The sequence below is a fragment of the Orycteropus afer genome, unplaced genomic scaffold (assembly GCF_000298275.1).
Source record: "Orycteropus afer afer isolate SDZICR_OR568_19922 unplaced genomic scaffold, OryAfe1.0 scaffold00040, whole genome shotgun sequence".
In the NCBI taxonomy this organism is placed as follows: Eukaryota; Metazoa; Chordata; class Mammalia; order Tubulidentata; family Orycteropodidae; genus Orycteropus; species Orycteropus afer.
This window is the reverse complement of record NW_006921627.1, coordinates 12153915-12176762: the sequence shown is the minus strand read 5'-3', so window position 1 is coordinate 12176762 and position 22848 is coordinate 12153915. Positions and strand designations below refer to the sequence as shown.

The 22848-nt window shown below is 50.9% G+C and overlaps 1 protein-coding gene across 1 annotated transcript; it reads right to left on the bottom strand.

The window, feature by feature from the left end:
* Positions 1–4632: 4632 nt before the first annotated feature.
* Positions 4633–22205, bottom strand: PTPN6 (protein tyrosine phosphatase non-receptor type 6). The gene is given in 18 exon segments (XM_007937140.2): positions 4633–4692; positions 4694–4741; positions 4744–4810; positions 5011–5121; positions 5469–5560; positions 5657–5808; positions 5910–5977; positions 8236–8390; positions 8521–8652; positions 10100–10249; positions 10426–10505; positions 10951–11047; positions 11164–11277; positions 11384–11500; positions 11664–11853; positions 14632–14826; positions 15128–15250; positions 22192–22205. Coding segments are annotated over 18 exon segments (1965 nt in total).
* Between the last annotated feature and the right edge of the window lie 643 nt (positions 22206–22848).

Genomic DNA, 22848 nt, shown 5'->3' with positions numbered 1-22848 from the left:
TTGGAGCCGCCACAAAATAGGTACCTGTTTTCAATGTAGAGCCAGAAAAATAAAGCCATTGCTTGTACTTGCACTACAGCCCCCTGTGCCATGTCCTTAGGAAGAGACAAGGAACATTTGGAACTATAAAATAAAGCACTAGGGGCAAAAATACGTCCAGGAATTAGAAAAATGTATGGTGGAAGAATGGATTAATCTTTAATGTCTTAAAGTTTGAAGGAAGTAGATTAACTTTCTCTTGTTGTGGGGGTTGAATATCATGAAAGGGACAGAGAGAGAGAAGCACATGTGACAGCCCCACTCCTGACTAAAATCAGTGACACAAAAGGCAGGTCAGGTGACCTGGACCAACCCTCTACACGTTTCTATTCACGCTTGCTTTCTTTCACTTGTCCAAGGCAAGAAGAGAATGGAGGAATCCAGGGAAAAAATATTTCCAAATCCTGCTGCGGCTTAGAGGCAGCCATTTTGTTTCCTCCATTGGTTCCTCTTTTCCTAATGATTCACCTCCCATCTGGAGGGGTAAAGGTCAGAGGTTGTTGGTTAGGACTTCCTGGTCTTCAAGTTGCCCTGAAGATCATTGCTGAGGGAACCAGCCCGGGGGCCATCTTTACCAGACAGTGTTAGGAGTTTCACAATTAGACCATCCAACACTGTACTGGAAGATGGACCCAGAGCCAGCCAACATGAACTCCGGGCTAGAGCTGACCAGTTGCAACAGGGAACCTGTCCATAGACCAGGTGAGGTCTTGTGAGAGTGCAGGAGTCAATTGCAAGTTCCAGTTCGACTGTGGGTTCTGGATCCACCAGATGACAAATCACACTTGGTTAGGGGAGGGCCTGGGGACATTATGTCCCTTCAGTGGGTAGCACCAATCAAGAGCCACCTCTTCTGCACTGCCCTGTGCTGGAGATGAAGGGGCCTCCAGGGTAGGTGGAGAGATGGAGGGAAGGGGGACTGGGCCAGCTGGGGGCCAAGGGCCTAAGGCAATGGATACCGGTGACACCGGGACAGGGACCTCCATCATTACCCGGCAGTATTAGAGACTTCCCAACCAGCACCCAAACACTGCTGGGTAAGACGAGGGCCCCCACCCAGCCCGCCCACTCCAGGCCAGGCAGCCCCAGAACTAGGTTCCCTTCGGAGAGGCTGCACAACATTAGCTCCCCTCCCCCAACTACTCACGTCCCTGGGGACACTTCCGGGAGAGTCCTGCTCCCTGTCACCAGCCCCACCCTGAGGAGCTGATCAACTGAGGCCCAGGAAAGACCAGCAGCCCCCCGGCCCATCTGTACCACCACCCTCAAAGCCTGTCCCTGTCCCCAACTCACACCAATTCATACCACCCCTTATTCTCCGATCCTGTAGCCCGTAGCTAAGCCCCAGGAACCCTCTTCCAGTGCCTTTACCTGCTGTTGGACCCACCTGCCCCCCAGAGAGGAGGTGTTGAGGAAAGAAAGGGAAATCGAAGTCCTGGATTCAACAACTCAGAGCCCGCCCTGGCCTCCTCTCTTCCTCCTTCCTTCTTCTCCGGGCAGCACAGGGCTCCTCACCTGGGCCCCGCCCGCCGCCCTGCGCACAGGTGTGTCCTCCTGCCATAGGCTGCCCCCTCCACCGCTTTAACCCCTTCCCTCCCAGCACCAGCCACAGGCACCTCCTCTGAGGCCTGGCCCAGCCATTAGGCCTCTGACTCTTTCCCAGCGGTCTCTTCCCCCCAATTGGCCTACCCTGCCGCCAAGGCTAGACAAAAGAGTGTGATCTTCCCAAGAGCAAAGGGGAGGCTGTCATTGGGTCCCCTTTGCCTTTCTTCTCAGCCCCTCCCTGCTGCTGCTCCCACCCCTAGGCCTAGCCCCCTCCTCTGAGACCAGGACCAGCTTACAACCATAAGACCCCCACAAGGTCAATGAGGGGTCAGCTCGGCAAGTATTGGGTTGTGCCACCTTGTAATGCTGAGGGCCTGTGCTGGGCATTGCCTGAGGGTAAGGGGTGAGAGGAGGCACTGCCAGGTCTGTGGAGGGCAGGCAGGTACACAGCAGAGCACACACCTTCCTCACCTCCAGTGAGTGCCCACCCTTGCCCAGGTCCCTGTTTCCCTGAACTACCACCAGGCCTGAGCTGGCCAGGAGCATCAAACTGACCCTGCCAATTGACTTCTTCAGCCCTCTCAGCAGTCCTGCTGGCTTAAGCAGCCCCACAGGAACCGAGCGAGCGGCTCCGGCTCCGCAACCACCTGTATCCCTCTGGCAGTCCAAGTCCAAGCCCGAGGGCAGTTAGAAGGGGTGGGACCTCACCTTTCCTTTGTGCCGCTCTGCTAGGTTCCAAAAGGCGTTGCTGGGAGAGGGGCCCTGAGACTGCCAGGTGATCGCCCCACCCACCCACCCCCTGGAGGGCCACCACTCCAGTGAGCTATTGTGTTGCTTTCTCTCCTAACCCTTTGTGTCCCTCTTAATTCCTGCTGGTAATTATTTTATGTGTTTGTGGACTGTTTCTGGGTCTGTCTCCCTGACCAGTCTACTAAGTCTGTTCACCATAGTGTCCCAACACCGGTCCAGTGCCTGCTACACAGTGGACACGCAACAAGGCATTTGCTGAATAAATGAAGTTAAGCCTATGTTGCTCCAGGGCCAACCCCCAGTTCTTAGGTTTCCCAGTTAGTGGCAAACCAGTTCTTAGTGACACATACAGGCCTAATGCCCCAGGAGCTTAGCATTTTAAGTGAAGATAAAGCCTTTTCGCAAAGGATTCCATTGGTGGGCACTCTATAAACTCAGACAGGACTGGGAATATGAGGGCAGCAGCAGCCTCGGCCAGAGAAGAAACAAGGTCCTCACACAGCCCATCTTGGCCCAGGTGAGGAGGAGCAGGGAGGTAGGCATCCAGTCTGTGCTTCCTGGTCTTTATTAATCTTCTTAGCTCTTGGATCTGGGGGTCAGGGTAGGGTGTGTGGTTGTGTTCTCCTTGGGGTTACCTAAGCTGCATCTCGGTGGTGAGGAGCGTGGGGCCAGATTGCCTGGGTGAAAATCATAGCTGTACTGCTCCAATAGTCCTGGGATCTTGAAGCAAGTCATTACATCTTTCCATGCTTCAGTTCCCTTTACTGTCAAATAGGAATGATAAAGGGCCTAGATTGAAATGATACATTTAAGAAAGTCCTGGCCCATGGCAAGAAGTTTCTTCGTGGTGCAAACCCACCGTGAGGTGCCTTGGAAGAAAGGCCTGGTGACCCCATGGTCTACTCTGACACACATGAGGGCACCATGAGTCAGAATCCACTGGAGGAAAAATGGTTTTTTGTTTGGCCCATAGCCAACACCTTATATGTTATTGTTGTCATTGTTACACTCATCCATCATCTCTATGATTGTTTACATACATCCGGGGGGTGAGGGTGGGGAGACAGAACATTTATGATTATCCTCCATTTAAAGAAAATCAACTGATGGCAAGGATTGACCTATCAGCAGATAGATGGATGGATAGGCTGAAAGACCAGGTATGTCTAGGCAAGGTGTAGTGTGCTCATGATCATGTATAGGGCTAGCAGACAATGTTTCCACATGTGTATTTGTATGTACTATAAGAATATCCAGGTGTATAATAGAGCTGACAAGGGGCAAAGTTGTGGTGGCTTCTTGGCCACAGCCAACTACCTGAAGGGAACGAGTAGTTGGACCGGTGGCTTGGGACCATGGTTGCAGGGGACATCAAGCTCAATTGGCATAACATACTACACAAAAACATTGCTCTACCTCCTACTTCTGTGAGTAGTGGCTGGGAACTTAAAAGCTTGCAAGCGGCTATCTAGAAGAAATGATGGGTCTCCCCTCATCCAGAGCAAAGAAAAATGGAGAAAACCAAAGACACATGGAAACAATTAGCCCAAGGGACTGGTAGACCACGCAATCCTCAGCCTATATGACCATGAGACCAGAACTAGATGGTGCCCAGCTACCACTGTCAACCACTTGGTGGGGGAATCTGTGTAGGAGATCCTAGATAGGGTGGGAGAGCAACATGGAACAAAACTCAAAATCATTTAAAAAAAAAAAAAAAAAAGACCAGGTTTGCCCCTAGTTACCCATCAAGTCTGGAACTGAATTCACTCCTGTGGCTTCCAGCCAAACAATAGACAGGCATATGGGGTGAGCATTTACATCAGGTAGATACAGTTTCCTCAAACCATCAATCACAGGAGAACCGAATGACAGTGTTTGCACAGGGAGACAGCTGGGCGGGCAAGAGTGCACGGGAGGGAAGGACACAGGGAAGAGGTAACTACAGGGAGGAAGTGGGACGAGGGCTGTTACACTGTGGGGAACTGCAGTCAATGTCATGAGAAAAAAATGTGTATGAACTGCTGTATGGAAAATGAATTTGCTCCGTAAACTTTCACCCAGATCACAATAAAAATTAAAAAGAAAATCACGTGAGGTCTCTTGCCCAAGGCCACCCCCGAGTTTACTCACAGCACCAGGACTATTTAACTTCTGAGGCTGAGCTTTCTGCACACCACACAGACTACTTCCCTGACTACCTCCACTCCACCCCAGCACTTCAGGCTGAGGTCCTCTCTACCGCTCCTGCCCAGGCACACAGAGTTAGAGACCACACACATAGTGATAGGAGCGGCTTTATTTACAAGAGTAGAAGGACCTGGCCCTGCCTGGGCCTTGCTGGATTATATACAGTAACAGGGATAGGGAGGGAGGAAGGGCCACGGTCATTTAAATTACAATGGAACTCAGGGGAGCTCTTAGGTTCAGGCTTTGGGTCATCCACAGGAGGCCTCTGCAGGGGTCAGGGCTGAGGCTGAGGAGAGAAAGGAGGAAGGGAGTGAGGGAGTAGCTGGAACCTGGGGAGGAGAAAAGGAGCAGGTCTGGAAGCAGCTGGGGAAGGTAGGGTGAGCTGCAGCCACAGGCCCAGGGGACACTGAGGGCAAGGCAGAGAGGAGGGGAAACCCGAGCACAGTGGGCCATTACCATGGCTACCTCAGGAGGGTGCCAGCTCACTTCCTCTTGAGGGAACCCTTGCTCTTCTCCTTGTCTGCTGACCGCTGCTTCTTCACCTTTTCCTCCTTTTTGTTCTTACTGTGCACGTTCTCATATACATCCTCCTTATGTCTACAGGTGGGGGTGAAATGTGCAGACCATCAGCTTAGGACAGGAGATGGTTATCTGTAGTCCCTCTGGGCCATTATATCCTAATGGTGGTTCTTGCCATCTCACAGGTGAGCAAACTAAGGCCAGGAAAGCAAGGTGAACTGCTTACTGTCCCTCCACTAGCCCAGAAGCCTGAACCTCATACATTAGCATACTACTGGTACTGACCACAGGCCACGCACAGTGGGCACTCAGGAAATATTTGTGAAAAGGAGTAGTAAGAACTTGCTTGTACTTGATCACATGTCTCCCATGTCCAGCAGGTGCCCTCTCCAGATGCTGGGGAGTAGTGGGCAGGGGTCACTCACTTGGAGGAGGTGCGAGAGGCCTTGGCATGAGCATTCTTCATGGCTGGGGGGTAGCTGATGTTCCCATATTCTGACTCCTGGCCCTTCTGGGACTGTGGACAGAGGTGTGGTGGGAGGTAGTGGTCTTAGCAGAGCCAGGTGTGGCCCACCCCCAACCCCAGCCCCACCAGGCCCTGCTCTGCCCACACCTGCATGACCTCTAGCTTCTTCTTGGTGGTTTCAATGAACTGGGCAATGGCCACATAGATGAACTTGTACTGTGCCTCCGTCTGCACCATGCCTGAGCGCTGGGCCCGCACCATCTGGATTGTCTTCTGGATATCAATGTCACAGTCCAGCCCTAGGCAGGGGTGGCAGTTAGACATCAGTCTCCAGGCAGAGGTGGGCACACAGGGTACACTCTCCCACCACCCACCCCACACCATGACAGGTGCCCCTCACCCTTGGTGGAGATGCTCTCCATGAGCATGTCAATGACGATGATGGTGCCTGTGCGACCAATGCCCGCGCTGGGGAGAGAAGGGTCCATCAGAGGCCAGTCAGCACCTCACCAGGAAGGGGCCCAGGACCCAGCTCCAACCATTGGGCAGAACACAAAGAAACCAAATCTCCAGTGTGATGAGGTAATGGGCCCAGAGACATAGGGGTGAGCCAGGGGCAGAAGTCTGACAACTCTACTTTGTGTTCTTGGCTTCAGCCAAGGGACTTGTGGGGTCTCCCAGATGCCACCATCATTGTCCTTCTTCCCAGGCACTACACTCCTCCACTTCCTGCCTCAACTCCTAATTCCTGGCTTGTGGCTGCTCCAACACCCCAGAAGATCTAAGACCTCCAGTCCCACCATAGGCCGGCCTGTGCTCCCAAGCACTCTGGGCCCTCCCCAATCCTGTCACCTCCTTCCTTCACCTCCTTCCTTTCAAAAGTTTCATTTGGAGCCTCTTTCTGCAGGGCTTCATTTCCCTTTTTCTTCAAACTCTGATAGCAAGGAAAGGGCAGCCCTTGAGAAGTGAGGTTGCACTGGCATCAGGGGACTTGAAAGTGCAGTAGAAAGTCTCTTTTCTTCCCCACCCTCTGCCTTCCTCTGGACAAACAGATCCCAGGACCCTGAGACCCACACAGACCCCAGTACTGCCCCTCTGGCTTGGCCTGTCAGGCAAGTGCCATGAACATTTCGTGAGCACTGCTGTCTAATTTCAAACCCAGATTGTCAAAAATAACTCACTAAAGCCACTTCCTTCTTGTAACATCTAAATAAAGGCCATGGGGATTTTAAGACATATGTGAGTGTGAGAGTGTGTGTGTGTGTGTGTGTGTGTGTGTGTGTGTGGTGGCAGGGGGTAGGGAGGTTTTGCCAGTAGCAGGGCAGTTCTTGGCGATGCGCCTGTCCAGGGAGGGCTGTGTGTCCCCAAGACAGTACATGGGGCATCTCCAAATTCAGCCCATCTGGCCCTACCTTAGGATGACAGCTGCTAGTGGGAAGAGGGAGGAAGTATGAGGTCCTCATAGCCCAGACCAGGGCTGGGGTCACATGGCAGGAACAGAAGAGAAAGGGACAAGCCAGCTTCTCATTTTCCCCGACTGATGTTAGTGATGAAACCAATAGCAGCCTCCATCTTTTGAAGGTTTAATGTATCCCAGACCCAGAGACATGGTCTCATTTAACCCTCACAACAACCCTTTGAGACACTCATTACCATCCTGATCTGACAGAGGAAGAACCCAAGGGTCCAGAAGTTACTTATCCAAGTAACACATATAGCCAGCAAGTGGAGGAACTGGAGTTAAACAGGTGACCTCTGTCCTGACCCCTGCACCCACTAAGAGATCCTTCCATCAACCCTCCGCTGGGCTGGCCCAATAGGCTCATTCATTCAAAGGACTCCCTCTTCACCCCTGCTCCTATTTGCTGATCCCACATGCCCACCTCTGCAGGAATAAGGGAGATTATGAACATGAACTTCTCCAGGAGAACTGGTATACACACCAAACCAAAACTCACTGCCATCAAGTCAATTCCAACTCATGGTGAACCCCATTGGGTTTCCAAGATGGTAAATCTTTATGGAAGTAGATTGCCCCAACTTCCTAACACGGAGTGGCTGGTGGGTTTGAACCACCAACTTTCTGGTTAGTAGTCAAATGCCTTAGGCACTGCACCACCAGAACTCCTCTGGTGGTGTACAACCCCTCCTAAAAACAACTCCATCCCTGCCATCTACAACCCTGGGACCAAGGTAGGAGGGAGTTGGCTGGTGGAGCAGGGAAAGAGCGAGGAGAGCGAGGAGCTAGGAAGCTGTCAAAACCCCTCAAGGCCACTAATGGGAAAAAGAAAAGGGATGGGGATCCCAGATGGAAGGTTCCTAGACTGAAAAAGAAATGCGGGCTGAGTAGGACCACATGAGGAAGCAGAGATGACAGAGACGGAGGTCTATTTGTAAGAGCCGATCAGCCTCTCCCATTGACTAGCAGGCAACCTGGCAAGTCATTGGGCTTCAAACTCCTCACCTGTATTTGGCAGGGCCAGACTACATGGTACACCCAGGGAAGTCTCAGAGGAAGCCAAACAGTGAGTTGGCTCCAGCCAAGTTCCACCTATGAGTTTGGAGCTATCAGGGAACCCAGAAGAGGCTGGGAGTGAAGGGGAGCCACTAAACGAGTTAATATACAAGTTGTTTAAAACAGTGCACTTAGCACTTAGCAGTAACTACTTGTCACCAGTTATTTTTGTTACTATCACTATCACTAACATCATTGTAATTATTCTCACCTGCAGTGCACAATGATGGGCCCTGCGTGAGGCAGACTTTCCTGCCGCTGGTTGATCTGGTCCAGGAAGCTCAGGACACCCCCAGGCTCACTGGGGACCCCATGGTCAGGCCAGCTCAGGTACTGGTAGTGCCAGATCTCCCGAACCAGGTCCCCCTAAGCCAAGTACACAGGATCAGTGCCCCCCTGCTCCCACACAACACCCCATCCTGCTTCATCCCACCCAACCAGACCAGAGAACAGGACTAAGGGGGGCCCAAGAGGGGCCTAGGTGGGAGACACTCACATTGTCTAGTGGGGAGACCTGTAAGGTACGGAGCTTGTACTCAGCTGTGTCATGCTCCCCACAGTTGGTCACAGAGTAGGGCCCATAAACACGCTGCGTGCCCAACTCTGGCCAGTAAGGGACACATTTATTCTGCAAAGGAAGGGTAGAGTGGGCATGAGGCACAGAAACAGGGCACCAGGGCCATTCTAGGCCATTCTGTTCCAAGTCCCAAGGGCCTCAGGGCCGGGCCCAATCAAACATTAGTTAGATGAGTGGAGGAGTCAGGAGACCTCGGATCTGGACTCAGTGCTACCACCCCCAAGTGATGAGGCCCAACCAGTCACATCACTTTACTTATTCATTCAATATATACAGCCAAGGCACATGTTGTACCCAGGCTAGAGTGACAAATATGAATAAGACACAGTCTGTGCCCTGTGCCCTCTAGGTGCTCTCAGGCCAATGGGGCAGAGACAAGTGAGCAGGGAAAACATCGATTGTGCTGAAGGAGCCCCGCAGAGGGAGAGGCAGGCTCTCCCTAGGTTGTAGCGGAAATCTGAGATGGTGTCCCAGACGAGGTAGCATTTGAGCTGGGTCTTCAAAAATGAAGAGTCTGCTAAGCAGAGATAGTGTGGAGAGACACAGTCATTTCCTAGCAGAAAACAAGCTTATGCAAACACATGGAAACCTGACCAAGCTGGCCCATCTGAGGCAGTGAGTGTTGTAGGAAGTATGGGGCCCAGAGGGAAGCCATCAGGCTCAAATGCCAGCTTCTAGACTGTGACTATCCTGGAGGTAATTGGGAGCCAAGGAAGGGTTTTCAGAGAGGGAGCAATTTGATTCAAATTATGTTTTGGACAAGACTACTGATGACAGTGCTGAGAATAGTGTGCAGGGACAGGCTCCAGGCAGGGGGTGGGCAGCTGGGCAGCAGGGTGGGACACAGACTCCAGAGACAACAGGGAGGGGCTACTGCCTGGATAGGGGAAAGTGGGAGAGGGGCAGGGATGATGTCCAAGTCTCTGTTTTGGAAGACCTACTGAGAGAAGCAATAAGGAGTGGGAAGGGTGTTCACTTTTAGACACGTTAAGAAACCTGCATCTGTGGATTAAACATTTACATCAGCGATCAATCATGGGAGAACAGAAGGGCAGCATTTGCACAGGGAGACAGCTGGGGGAGGCAGGAACGCGTGGGAGGGAAGGACAGAGGGAAGATGTAACTATGGGGAGGAAATGGAAAGAGAGCTGTTACGTTGTGAGGAATTGCAGTCAATGTCATGAGACAAAATGTGTATGAACTTCTGTATGAAAAATGAATTTGCTCTGTAAACCTTCACCCAAATCACAATTAAAATTATAAAAATTAAAAAAAAGAAAAAGAAACCTGCGTCTGGAGCTCAGAAGAGCCCACAGATGAAAGCAGGGATCTAGGAGTTGCAGCATGTAGCCAAAGTTCCGTCCCTGGGCCTCAGTTTTCAAAAAATGGCTGTACTCTTGCTCTCTGAGGTCCCCTTCTACCCTCTGTTCACATGGTGGTTTAACGGTGGTGGGCAACAAGTACTGGGAAGGGGCACAGGGACAAGAGCTCTACCTACCCGGCCTTTTTCCACTTCTCGGGTGGTCATGACAATGACACAGGTGTTCTCCTGCCACACCATCTGCCAGAAGTCATTGACTGTGGCCTCCAAGCAGCCCTGGCTAGCAATGTAGGTCTTAGCGTTCTCGTCAGGGCTTAGCAGCTGGTTCTGAACACAAGCACAGAGAAACTGTGAGCCCTTTGGTCTGGGATAGGTCCTGCCACCCACCATCCCACCCATCCAAGACTTCAGCTTTGGTTTTAACTAGGTGTCTCTGGACCTAGGTATCCCCCAGAGACAGGAAACCTCAGAGCCTCTCCTCCCATGTGACTGGCACTACCTACCTTGACGTAGTTGGCGTTGATATAGTCAGAGCCAGGGATGTTACTGTCACGTCCCTGCAGGATCACTCGGCTGTGATCAACTTGGAATGGGCAGAGAGGAAGCAGAGAAGGTCAGCCCCTCCCTAAGCTCAGAGACCATCTTTTTTCAGAAGCTCACAGAGGATAGTGGTGGGCAGAGGTTGGGGATCTCGATTGAGTGGAGGGTCTGTCTGGGGTGGGGGAGTCTGTCTTGGGTGAGGGATCAATGTCTCAGAAGAAGGCTGGAGGGTCAGGCATCCGCCTAATGGATGTAGGAAGACTCCACTTGGAGGAGTAATAATATTTGGAGGAGGGGGAGAGTCTGTCAAGGGATAGATAGAATTCAATGGGATGGAAAGGCAAAGGCTGATTGGGGAGGTGGATGCTCCTTGAGTGGGGGACAGAGACCTATGAGATAGGGAGTTTGGCCATTGGAATCTCCCCAGGTGAATGGAAACTGCCCGTGGGGAGCAAAGGATGACAGTTGCCTGGGTGTAGGGTGCTCACAGGGGAGGATGTTCTTATATCGGTTCTTGCTCTTGTTTTCTGGCCGCTGCCCTTCTAGCCGCTGGTGCAAATTCTTTACCTCCTGTTTCTGCAGACTCTGGTTGTAAGAGGGGGAAATGGGGCATTAGCAGAGACAATGTGGGGCAGATCAATGACAGAGGTGTGAAGAGAAGGGAAGGTCTGCTAGCCAGCCCTGCTGCCCTGCTCATGCACCTCAAACTCCTCCCAGAAACCGGCCTTGGCTGTGTCCTCTGACTCCTGCTTCTTGTTCAGTTCCAAAACCCGGTTCTCAATGTCAGCTGCATTCACCCGCGTGGCATAGTAGGGCTAGGGGGTGGGGAGGACAAGAAGTCTGTGACTTAGGGATCTAGGAAGACAACACCTCTACAGGTTACTCAAGGGAAGGAAGGAGGCAGCCAGGCCCATTGCTCACCTGCCGCAGGTAGACAAAGGCACCTGAGGCTTCCTCAATACCAGTCCTCTTGAAATGTTCCACCAGGTCCGTGAGGCTGTCAAAGGTGTCTGAACCACCCACGGTATATCGTCCACCCTGAAGGTTCCAAGTGAGGCCACCCTCAAGGCCTGAGTCTTATTCCCTGGACTCAAGCCCAGGCTGCCCTCCCACCCCCGATGCTGGGACACAGATGGGTCCCTCAGCAGGGTGCCTTCCCTCCCCAACCTCCAGGGCTCTGCCTGCTGCCTAGCAGCCTTACCTCACACATGACTTTAATGTGTGTGACCCTGAGTGGGGAGCCTGGGCCAGCCTTGGGCTGGTCACTGAGCACAGACAATACAAAATCTCCAGGCTGGCTGAGGCTCTCACGCACAAGAAACGTCCAGGGCTCACCCTTGGCCTGCAGCAGTGTCTCTGCCTGACCCCCAGACATATGGCCGTGGTACCACCTGGAAAAGACACCATGCAGGAAGCTGAGTTCTAGGCCACAGATGCAAGGACTGAGCTGAAGAAGCTGTGAGACTCACAGAGAGGGGCAGGGAAATTGAATGCCTCCTACTTGCCAGGAACTGTGCTCAATATGTTCAAACCCATTACTTTTTACTTTTTTTTAGGTTCATTAGTCTCTCACAACAATTCTGAGAGGTAGGTAGTATCCCCCTTATTTTATAGGTGAGGAAACTGGGGCTGAGTGATTGCACACTGGCCCAAGGCACGAGGCTGATACAAGACAAACCTCAGGGAGTCATAACTGGGCTTTGTTTGCACCCAGAGCCCACCTCACCACACAACTTTCCTCTAAAAGTTTAAGATGAAAACAGAAAGGTAGGCAATATCCAGAATATTTGCAGGGGAGAAACTGAGGAAGCGCCTCCATGAAAGACAGGGCTGGGCCAGGGAAAGAGGCCAGAGACAAAGAGAAAAGCAGGCAGAGGCCAAACCACAGAGTGCCTTGGGAGATGGGGAGAGGCGGAAGTCACAAGGGAGGCCTGATGGAGAGAACTCCCCCAGGGAGGCTGGAGAGACAAACAGCTCAGCCTGGGGAGAGGGGCTAAGAGGACTCTGGGGGGCCCAGGATGACATCACCAAAGGGGAGACCTGGGCTCAAAGGGGCTCAAAGGGGCTGTCAGGGCAGAAAGCAGAACTAGGACCTTTCCCCAAAGCACACCCCCTTCCCAGGAGGAAACTGTAGCCCCACAATGCCCAGCCCCACAGGAAACCACGTGATGGAAAAAACACAAAACTCCTTCTGGGGAGAGAGTGAGAAGTGAGGTTGTGAGGTTTCCTCAGCCCAGGGACCAGAGGAAGGGAGGGTGCATTTTCCAACCGCAGGGATGGGGGGAAGGAGGGAGGGGGTCAGTCTGTCCCACTCCATCTTACCCTTCCCCAAGGGAGACTCGAGCTCAAAGACCTCCAGAGCCTCCTCCCCAACCTTTGAGCACCCTGGACCACCTCACCCCACCTGGTAGGGACAGGTTCAGGCACCCCAGGTACAGGGGAGGGGACTAACTTCCTTCCTCCATCCCCAAAAGATGAGGAAGTTTCCATGCAAATATCTAGCTGACCACAGGCAGAGAGCTAGCCATTGTGGGGACAAATGCAAATTCCTGAAGAAGAAGAGGGGCAGCAGTCAGACAGGGAACACAAACTGAAGTCTGGAGAGTCTCCCACACACTCCGAGGGTCAGAGGGTTTGCTTGAGGATGGGGTAAGACACAGGCTTCCAAGCTTGTGTAACCCAAAGGGACCTGTTAGAGTCAGCTTCCCAGTCTTAATAACCATCCCATTCTCCTCCACACCCCCAGCCCATCCTCTAGGTCTACATGCTCTCCCTCTGCTGCTTCTGCCAAGCTCTTTGAACCTAGGTCTCAGCCTTCTCCCTGGGGCCTACTTAGATCCTCCTTCTCTTTTCCAACTCCATTCACAATCTACTGCTTCTCTATATGGTCTTGACCCACCCATTCTCCTCCTTCAGCAGGGGAGATCCTGGCTTGAGAGAAGGAGAAAGAGGGGCCATGAGGAGTTAAGAGGGTCTGAGTGGCAAAATCCCCATGCAAATCACAGGGGGAAGGGCAAGAAGGAGCAGACACCAAGGAAGGACAAAGGATGGTAGCCATGAAAAGTCACTTTTGGGTTTCACAACTAGAAGAAGAAGAAGGCTGCAAAGAAAATTGATCAATGGCTTTATGTTAACTGGAAAGACCTCATCAATGGTGGGGCCACAGTGCTTCTTCCTCAGCTTCATCAAAGTCTTAAGTTTTAATCAGTGATTTGAACAAATTGATACAAGTGTAAAAATGTGAATCTCAGACTGAACAGGACAAAATCAAAGTTCAGAACCATTTCAACAGTCAATACACAAATACAGGACAAGGGCCAGTTGGCCTAGCCTCAGGAGTCCACGTAAAAAGATCTAGGCTTGTTTCACTGCTACTAAGCTTAATGAAAAGCTATCATTGAGACATAGCTGCTAAATTGAGCCATTGTGGACAGACTTTCTTTCAGTAATGCTGAGCACTCAGGTTTCCGCTGCCCTACCATGTTTCGGGTAGAACACATGGGCAATTACCAGCCCAGTTCTGGGGACCCCATCTTTAGAGCCAAAGGAGGGAAAAATGCCTTGAGCATTATCTGTGCCCAGCACAGCACTAGGCCCCTCACACATGTGACCATGTTTTCATTTTACTCTGTTTTCGATATCTATGTTTGGACCAAGGGACTGGTCAAGCGCTCCCCAGGCCCAGACTCACTGGGTTGCTGAGATAAGGCATTAAGTGGGCTAACAATAAATGTTAGTCCCTGTGATCAACATCCTCCACATCAAAATCTCACTGTATTAACCTGTACAGGGGCAAGGGGTAGGTGTAGGTAGGCAGATTCATTCTGTAGAAGGAATTGCTTTCTAACAACAGAGATGTCTGCTATGGAACAGCCAGACATGAGGAGTGGCCACCCTGTCACTAGTTGGACCTGCTGACAGAGACCCTGGAGCAGGGGGAGGTGACCTTCTTTTGTTCCCTCAGAGTAAATGGGAAAGGGTGGGAGGTTGGTCCTCTCAGACACCAGCCACAGGTGAGCATGGAGGAAGATGCCCATAGACCCCTGAGGTGGAACAGGGATGGGGTAGAGGGGTTTGTGTGTGTGGTCCAGGGGCCTGGCCTCCCTAACTGTTAAAGTCAGAGCCAGCCTGCCACTGCATGGGGTGGGTCAGGCTGAGAAGGCCCTCACCTCTCGCTGGTCGGGTCAGAACAGTTGAGCGGGTACTTGAGGTGGATGATGGTGCCATCTCGGTCCTGCAGGACGCCTTGCTGCTGTGTGTAGTACTCCACCAGCTCTGTCAGTGTCGCAAACTTTTCCCCTCCATACAGGTCATAGAAGTCTCCTGAGTTCTGGATCCGAATGTGGGTCACCTGATCCCCCACCCTGCAGGGCACCAGGTGGTGAGGCCATGGGTGCAAGGATAGAAGTGAGGATAGACTCGGGGGTCAGCTGAGGGTCCTGAGTATGAGGTACACACAGCGACAGGGCAGACACAAACAGGGACAGAGAACATGCCGGTGTAGGGGGAGAGGTACAGGTGGGAACAGCGGTGCAGAGAGTCGAGGCTGGGGGCTAGGGAGCTGGCCTGCCATGGGGGAACCCCAAGACAATGGTTTGGGTCTGGACCAACACAACAGAGCTACCAAAGTTCTGGACCTGCTGGCCAGAGTTGAGGGGCACCTACCTGACCGAGAGGGAGAAGTCACCCTGGTTCTTGCGACTGGGCCGAGCCAGGAAGCTCCCATGGACACCTCGGCCCTTGAGTAGGGTCTCCGCATCCAGCCCACTGAGGTCTCGGTGAAACCACCTGGGAGCCAGGATAGTGCCATGAAGGGAGGCCCTCTGGGCCACAGGGCACCCTTGCCTTCTGCCTGCTATGGGTTCCAGGCCCTTACCTCACCATCCTGGGGGCTGCCTGAGAGGAAAGGGGCACAAGGATGAAGCGCTGCTGGTTAGTCCTGGCTGGGTGCAAAACTGTGGGGCCCGAGCCTCAAAAGCGGCTCTCAGTGCCCAGGCCACCTTGCCACCCTGGCGGTCCTGGTTCTGGGGCTGCCACTGTACTGGCCTGGGGCAGCCAGCAGGGCGGGGACAGGAAGGGGCGCGGCCCACCCCTTGGGGGAACTCGCTTGTACTTCTCATTTTAGAGCAGAGCACAGAGAAGCAGAGCGGGGTGGCAGTGGGGGTGGGGATGAGGCCCCACTTCCCACACGTCTGCCACCAAAGCCTTCAGGAACATGGCACTCACATATGTGACAACACATGAAATAAGAACACGTGTGTCTTGCACCCTCAGGCAAAGAATGCTTCATACACGCAAACCCACATAGTCACATGCCACCTCTTCCTCCTCTACCAACTGCCTCCCTGGTAAGTTAATAATAGTAAGAATGATGATGATAACTATCATTTAATTAATTCTTACTATATGCTTAGGAGCCCTAGTGGCACAGTGGTTAAGCACTCAGCTGCGAACAGAAAGGTTGGCAGTTTGAACTCACCAGGAACTCCGTGGGAGAAAGATGTAGCAGTCAGCTGCTGTGAAGAATTTACAGGCTTGGAAATCCATATGGCGCAGTTCTGCTCTGTCCTTTGGGTTGCTATGACTTGGAATCAACTGGATGGCCACAGATTTGGTTGTTTTTTTTTTACTATACTACCCTAGGCACTGAGCTATAATGTCATTTACATGCTTTATCTGGTGTATCTCTCACAATAGTCCTATGAAATAGGTCCTATCTCTATCCCCTTTAATAGGCCATGAACCTGAGGCTCTGGAAGTGTAAGTAACTTGCCCAAGACCATCCAGTCAGTAAGTGGCCGTACCAGAATTCAAATCTGGACATTCTGGTTTCAAAGTCAATGATTTTAATTACTATATCCCAGCCCTCAGGGATTCTAAGAACCAATGTTAAGAGACTGTCAATTAGAGCTGCCGTTTTCCAGAGTGTGTGTGTGTATGTGTGTGTATGTGTGTCGGGGAGAGACTCCCTAACAGCCAAGGGCTTGTAGATACTTAAAAGCAGAAGGGCTGCTCTCCTGTACTGGGACCAACTGGCTCCTGAACAGGCCTGTCAAATTCAAGGCTGATTCATCCCTGGGCCTTTGCCCTGCCTCTCACAGTGTAGGTTTATCCAACAACAGAATAGGAAAGGACACAGATCTAGGGGAGCGGTCTGGGGCAGAGCCAAGCAGCTCTCCTTCAGTCCCCTCCACCCTATGCCTGAGCCACAGCTTTTCTCCAAGCAGGTCTGGTCGGAATCAGCCTGAGCTCAGGGATCCCAGGACTCGAACTAGGTGGCCTGTCCCCTGGGGGCTGGGGACTGACGGATCAAGGTTCCTGGCACAGTTGATAATCTCAGAGCTTGTTGACTTTTAGAGACCCTAAACACTAAAACCATCACTCGTCTGTCAGTTTGTCTACTGTGATGGCTTGTATGCTGCTGTGAGGCTGGGGGCTATGCCACCAGTGTTTCAAATACCTGCAGGGTCAGCCATGGTGGACAGGTTTCAGCAGAGCTTCCAGACTAAGACAGACTGGTAAAAAGAAAGGGGCCATCCACCTCCAAAAACACTGGACCGTGAAAACCTCATGAATAGCAAAGAAACACTGTATGAAGTATAACAAGGATTGTGAGGATGGTGTACGACTGGGCAGTGTTTGTGTTTCATTCTGTTGTACATAGAGTCACTATGAGTCAGAGTGGACTCGATGGCACCTAACAACACAACAAACACTAAAAGCTTATGATGTTGTCTGTATGCAATTCAAAACACAAACACTAACAAACCAAAACAAAAGGAAAGAAGCTCAACAAAGGACACACATATTGGTGGCTTCCTCTAGGGAAGGAAACCGGGTGTCTGGAAAACAGGGCTAGGAGGGACATGTTGCTGTGTTAGCTGCCATCACCCAAGTTCATGGTGATCCCATGCACAATGGGAGTGGCCTATTGTGATCCATAGTTTTCACTAGCTGATTTTGGAAGTAGATCACCAGGCCTTTCTTCCTAGTCTGTCTGAGCAAGGAAGCTCCGCTGAAACCTGCTCAGTGTCATAGCAACACACAGATGTTTGTGGCTGACAACACTGACAGATGAGTGGTGGCTGCAAATAATGAGATACATTGGCTGGGAATCAAACCCAGGCTCTGGCCTAGAGATTCTACCACTGGACCACCACTGCCTCTGAGAGATACTTCCTCTCTTTTATACATTTTTGAATGTTAGACCATGGACAAGTGTTACCTTTATAGAAAATTAATAAATGTACCAGGAGAAAACAATTTCTGGGAAGCTTTTGGGGTACTGGGGATACATTTTGATCTGGTGGTGTTTACATGAGCACATATGAATGTGAAGTTTATCAAGCTGTATACTTAATAATTTTATATGTTATGCCTGAATACAAAGTAAGAAAAAAATAAAGTTTTAAAGCCCAAAAAAAGCCTAATTTTCCAATGACAAATACTTTGATCGGTTTTTGAAGCATCAAACATCAATTTCCACCTCACTCCCCTCAAAGAGCTTCCCCTCTCCCCACTTTGTGTGTGTGTATGTGTGTGTATGTGCATGTATATTGCTCTCTCCTTGGTTCCCTGAGAACTTCTCTGGTCTGTCTGTCACAGAGTTCAACATGGACCACCCCTTCATTCTTGGACAGTTACCGTGACACATCATGAACCCCCATGAACTCCCTCCCACACCACAAGGCAGGAAGAACAAGTGCACACAGTCCCCACTGTGCTGGGGCAACTTGTCCTTGCTCACCTTTGAATGTCCAAAGCCTAGCACAATGCCTGGCACAGAGCAAGTGTCCAATAAACAAACTTATAATACACATGCACCTACATGGTCACAAGCATAGCCTCCTGGTACTACACATACACACACACCACACACACATCCTGCTTGTCAAATACAGATGAGTACACACGTGCACACAAGCACACTGCTATGCACACACAGTCCCACTACATGTACCTTATCATCCATGTCCACCTGCACACACACATACCTGGGCTGATGCAAATGCCCACACATGGACACACAGTGCTGACCACACATGAAGTTGCAGGTTCATGTTCAGAACCAAACACCCACTGTATCCTGGCCCCTAGCCACTAGGTGAGAAGGAAACCAATCAAGGGTGAGGCACCCAAAAACTTCTGACCCATCAAAGAGGCAGGAATTACTCTGATGGGTGCTAAGCTAGACGACAGACAGACACTCAGACAAGCTGTATGGTCTCTGCTGCCCCTAGGCAGGAAAATAAAAAAAATAAATAACCTTGGCACAGTGTGCTGGAGTTTGCAGAGCACTTGCAAACGCACAATCCCATTTGGGCCTCTCACAACCCTTTGATGTATATTTTCCCCACTTTTTAAAAAGGATACAGGCTCAAGGAGACAGAGAGTTCTAAAAGTAAGTACCTGGTAATTCAGAAGAGAAAATTATCCCTTTGGAAAATAGGGAGATAAAGATCAGGAAGATAGGCAGTCTGGAAAAGCAAAGAAGGTGAAATAACCTCTAGAAAGTTACTTAATTTTTCTGAGCCTCAGTATCCCCACCTGACAAATGAGTTTAGCAGTGTAGTTGTCCCTTGGTATCAAGAGGGATTGGTTCCAGGAACTCAGTCCCTTATGTAAAATGGAGTCATATTTGCATATAACCTACCAACATCCTCCTGCATACTTTAAATCATCTCTAGATTACTTATAATACCTAACACAATGGAAATGCTATGTCAATAGCATTTTATGCCCCCTCTCAGTCTTTGAGGGATTGCTTTGACCACTTAATTGCATTTTTGCCCCCTACTTGAATCTGAGGACGCTGAACGCACAGCTACAGAGGGCCAATTGTATTTCCCAAATAAAAAAACAAAAAACCAAACTCACTGCCATCAAGTCAATTCAACTCACAGCGACCCCTCCTTGGGTTTCTGAGGCAGTATCTCCACAGAAGTAGATTGCCCAATTTTCCTTCCAAAGAGTGGCTGCTGAGTTTGAACCACCAACCTTCTGGTTAGCAGTCAAATGCCTTAGGCACTACGCCACCAGAGCTCCTCTATTTTACTGATGTAAAAAGCTGATACATAGTAAGGTTTTAGTGCCAACAGATTTTATGTTGTATTATAAATCATCATTTGTTGCTGGCTGCTGCCAAGGCGATTCTGACTCATGCCAACCCCATGCACAACCAGATTGGACCGTTGTGATCCACAGGGTTTTCATTGGCTAATTTTCAGAAGTAGATCACCAGGCCTTTCTTCCTAGTCTGTCTTAGTCTGGAAGCTCTGCCAAAACCTTACAGTAGCACATAAGCCTCCACTCCCAGACAGGTGGTGGCCATGTATGTGGTGCATAGGCCAGGAGTCAAATTCTACCATTGAATCACCACTACCCTCCCAATCCTATTCAGTGAGTATTATTAGTCCGATTTTAGAAACAAAAACTGAGGCTCAGGAAGGTTAAGGAACTTACCCAAGGTCACAAGCTAGTAAGTGAGAAGATAGACAAACCACAGCCTTGCCCTTTCCACCACACCAACCATACTACTGGAGAAGGCTTCAGTGCACAGGTGGGGTGGGCCCAGAGATCCCACCCAGAGGGGTGGGCACTGACTGCAGCAGGGACAGCATCTGCAAAGGCACAGAGGTGGCATGTATTAGACCTACTCGAAGAGCAAGGCTGGGGTGTGAGTGAGGCAGTGTGGCTTGAGCAAAGCTGTTCTGTGCTGGGATCCAGTTGCAGAGGATCTGACAAGGCCAGGCTGAGAAACTAAGGAAGAATTCTGCACAGGGGGAGGCCTCCCCAAGCCACTTGGTAGGGAAATGGCCATGGCAGGAGTATGGAAGAGTTCAGAGACCAGAAGACTCAACAAGAACCCAGTCAGTGGACTGGACTGTGAAAAGGGCATGTACTGGGGGAGGCAGTGCAGAAAAGGAGGGGGCAGATAAGAGTGTGAGAAGCAAGAATCAGACTTGAAGGCCAACCAACTCACAAACTCACCAACACTCTCTAAGTAGGTTTTCAGTTATAATATCCATACTCCAACAAGTCCTAACCTGCCCTGGCCCTCCCGCCCTCTCCACTGGCTGACTCTGCCTCAGGGACATAGTCCTTTTTTGGTTTATTCCCACTTCAAGCCCTTTGTGCTTGCTATTACCTTTCCCATGGGTGTTTGACTCTTCCTCACCATCCAGCCCTCAGCTCACATGCCATCTCCTCAGGAAAGCCCTCCCTGATTTCTCCAGCTAATAGTGTCCCTGGCACCCCAGGACTTGCTCTCACATGAAGCCATTTTGCTTTCTGCATAACACTTAAGAAGAACTGAAATGATATTGTTTATTGGGTTGGTTAGTATGCCAACCTTCCACTAAAATGCAAGTTCCATGAGAGCCAGGGACTATTTCTATCTTATTTACTGCAATATAACCAGAACCTTAATAGTACCTGGCACATAATATAAGTAAGTAAATAAATAAATAAACCAAAATCCCTACCATCGAGTCAGATCTGACTCATAGTGACCCCTCCTTGGGTTCTGAGGTGATATCACTATGGAAGTAGATAGCCCAACCTTCCTCCTGAGGAGTGGCTGATGAGTTTGAACCACCAGCCTTCTGTTTAGCAGTCAAATGCCTTAGCCACTATGCCACCAGAGCTCCCACTGGCACATAATAAATGCTCAATATTTTTTTGTTGAATGAGTTAAGGGGGAGTAAGGGAAACTAAAAGAATAATGGAACCAAAGCCAGAGGCTAGGAAGTGTAGGAGAAGTTGTGCAGACACAGGAATTCTTTCTCAGGTTTGCCTTTCAGACATGTCATGCTTGAGGTGACGTGGGTTACCCAGGGGGACAGATCATAAGCAGGAGCACAAGGTGGGGACCAGAGGCTAGAGGTAGGAATGTGAGACAGTGAGAACGGATATATACTTGTCAGGGATGAAGTATAAGAAAAAAGGAGGACAAACCAAGGGACTGGTAGACCATGTGATCCTCAGCCTATATGACCATGAGACCAGAAGAACTAGATGGTGCCAGCTACCACTGTCAACCACTCAGAGGAGGATCTGTGCAGGAGATCCTGAATAGAGTGGGAGAACAAGGTGGAACAAAATTCAAGTTTGTTTTAAGGAAAAAAAAAAAAAAAGACTTGCTGGTCTGGTGGAGCCTGGTGAAACCCCTGAAACTATGGCCCCTACCTGCCTTTCGGGTCTGGGATTGAACCCACTCCTGTGGCTTCCAGCCAAATAAAAGACCAGCATAGGGGCTGAACATTTACATCAGGTAGATACACTCCTTGGAGAGACCAATCATGGGAGAAGAGAAGGGCAGTGTGTGCACAGGGGAACAATTTGGGGGGCAGGAGTTCATGGGAGGGAAGTACACAGGGAAGAGGTAACTATGGGGAAAGTGGGAAGAGAGCTGTTATAATGTGAGAAATTGTAGTCAATGTCATGAAACAAAATGTGTATGAACTGCTTATGGAAAATTAAATTGCTTGTAAACTTTCACCCAAATCACAACAAAAATTTTAAAAGAATAAAGGGGGACAGAGAAGCATGAACGAGCATGGGCATCTATGCATCTTGGGGACACAATGGGTATGTAGGCACAAGCAGACGACCCAAGGCAAGGTGCAGGGCAGTCACATTCATGATCACATACCTACCAGGAATGAGAATGAATCTTCCCCTTCCAAACTAACAAGAGCCTGGGGACCCAAGTGGGGCAGGGGACTTACCCACGGGACAGCATCTTCTAGGGTGGGGGAAGTCACCAGCAGAGGGCTGCAGGGGGTGGGGCCAGCCAGGGACACAGCTGAGCACAGTGGCCCAGGCCAGGTGAGGAAGAACACTGAGAACTCAGCACTTCCTCCTTAGTCCAGGCCGCCTGGCCAATGGCACTGCAGGGAACCGATAAGCCCCTGGACTAAAGATCCCGCAGCTGGGACAGGTGAGGCGGGGCTAGCCTCTGACCGCCCCTAGCAACATACTTCCCCCTCCAGCTCCACTCAGTTGTCCCGCACGCCCGCTAGCCTGCCCAGGGCCTGCTTCCCTTGGGAGGGGAGGAGCCAACTGCAGGCTCCACCTAGAGCTCCACCTGGCAGAACAGTGGAAGAGCGGGTAGTGGTAAAGACTAGGAAGTAGCCCTGGCCAAAGGAACACAACCAGTGAGGGGTACCAAGGGGCCTAAGTAAAAACCCTGGAAGCCCAACTCCTTAGAGAAGGAAGTGCCACTGTGCAGGCCCACCCCCCTACCCTTGGGATTGATGGGCTGGCCCATCCTCTCACCTTTCCTTGGGTGAGGAGGGGAGAGTAAGGAACCTGGGGCCTTTTCTGGTACAGGCCTGAGCCCAGCAGGATCTGGAAAAGGAGAGGTGGGGCAGCCTAGTATGATG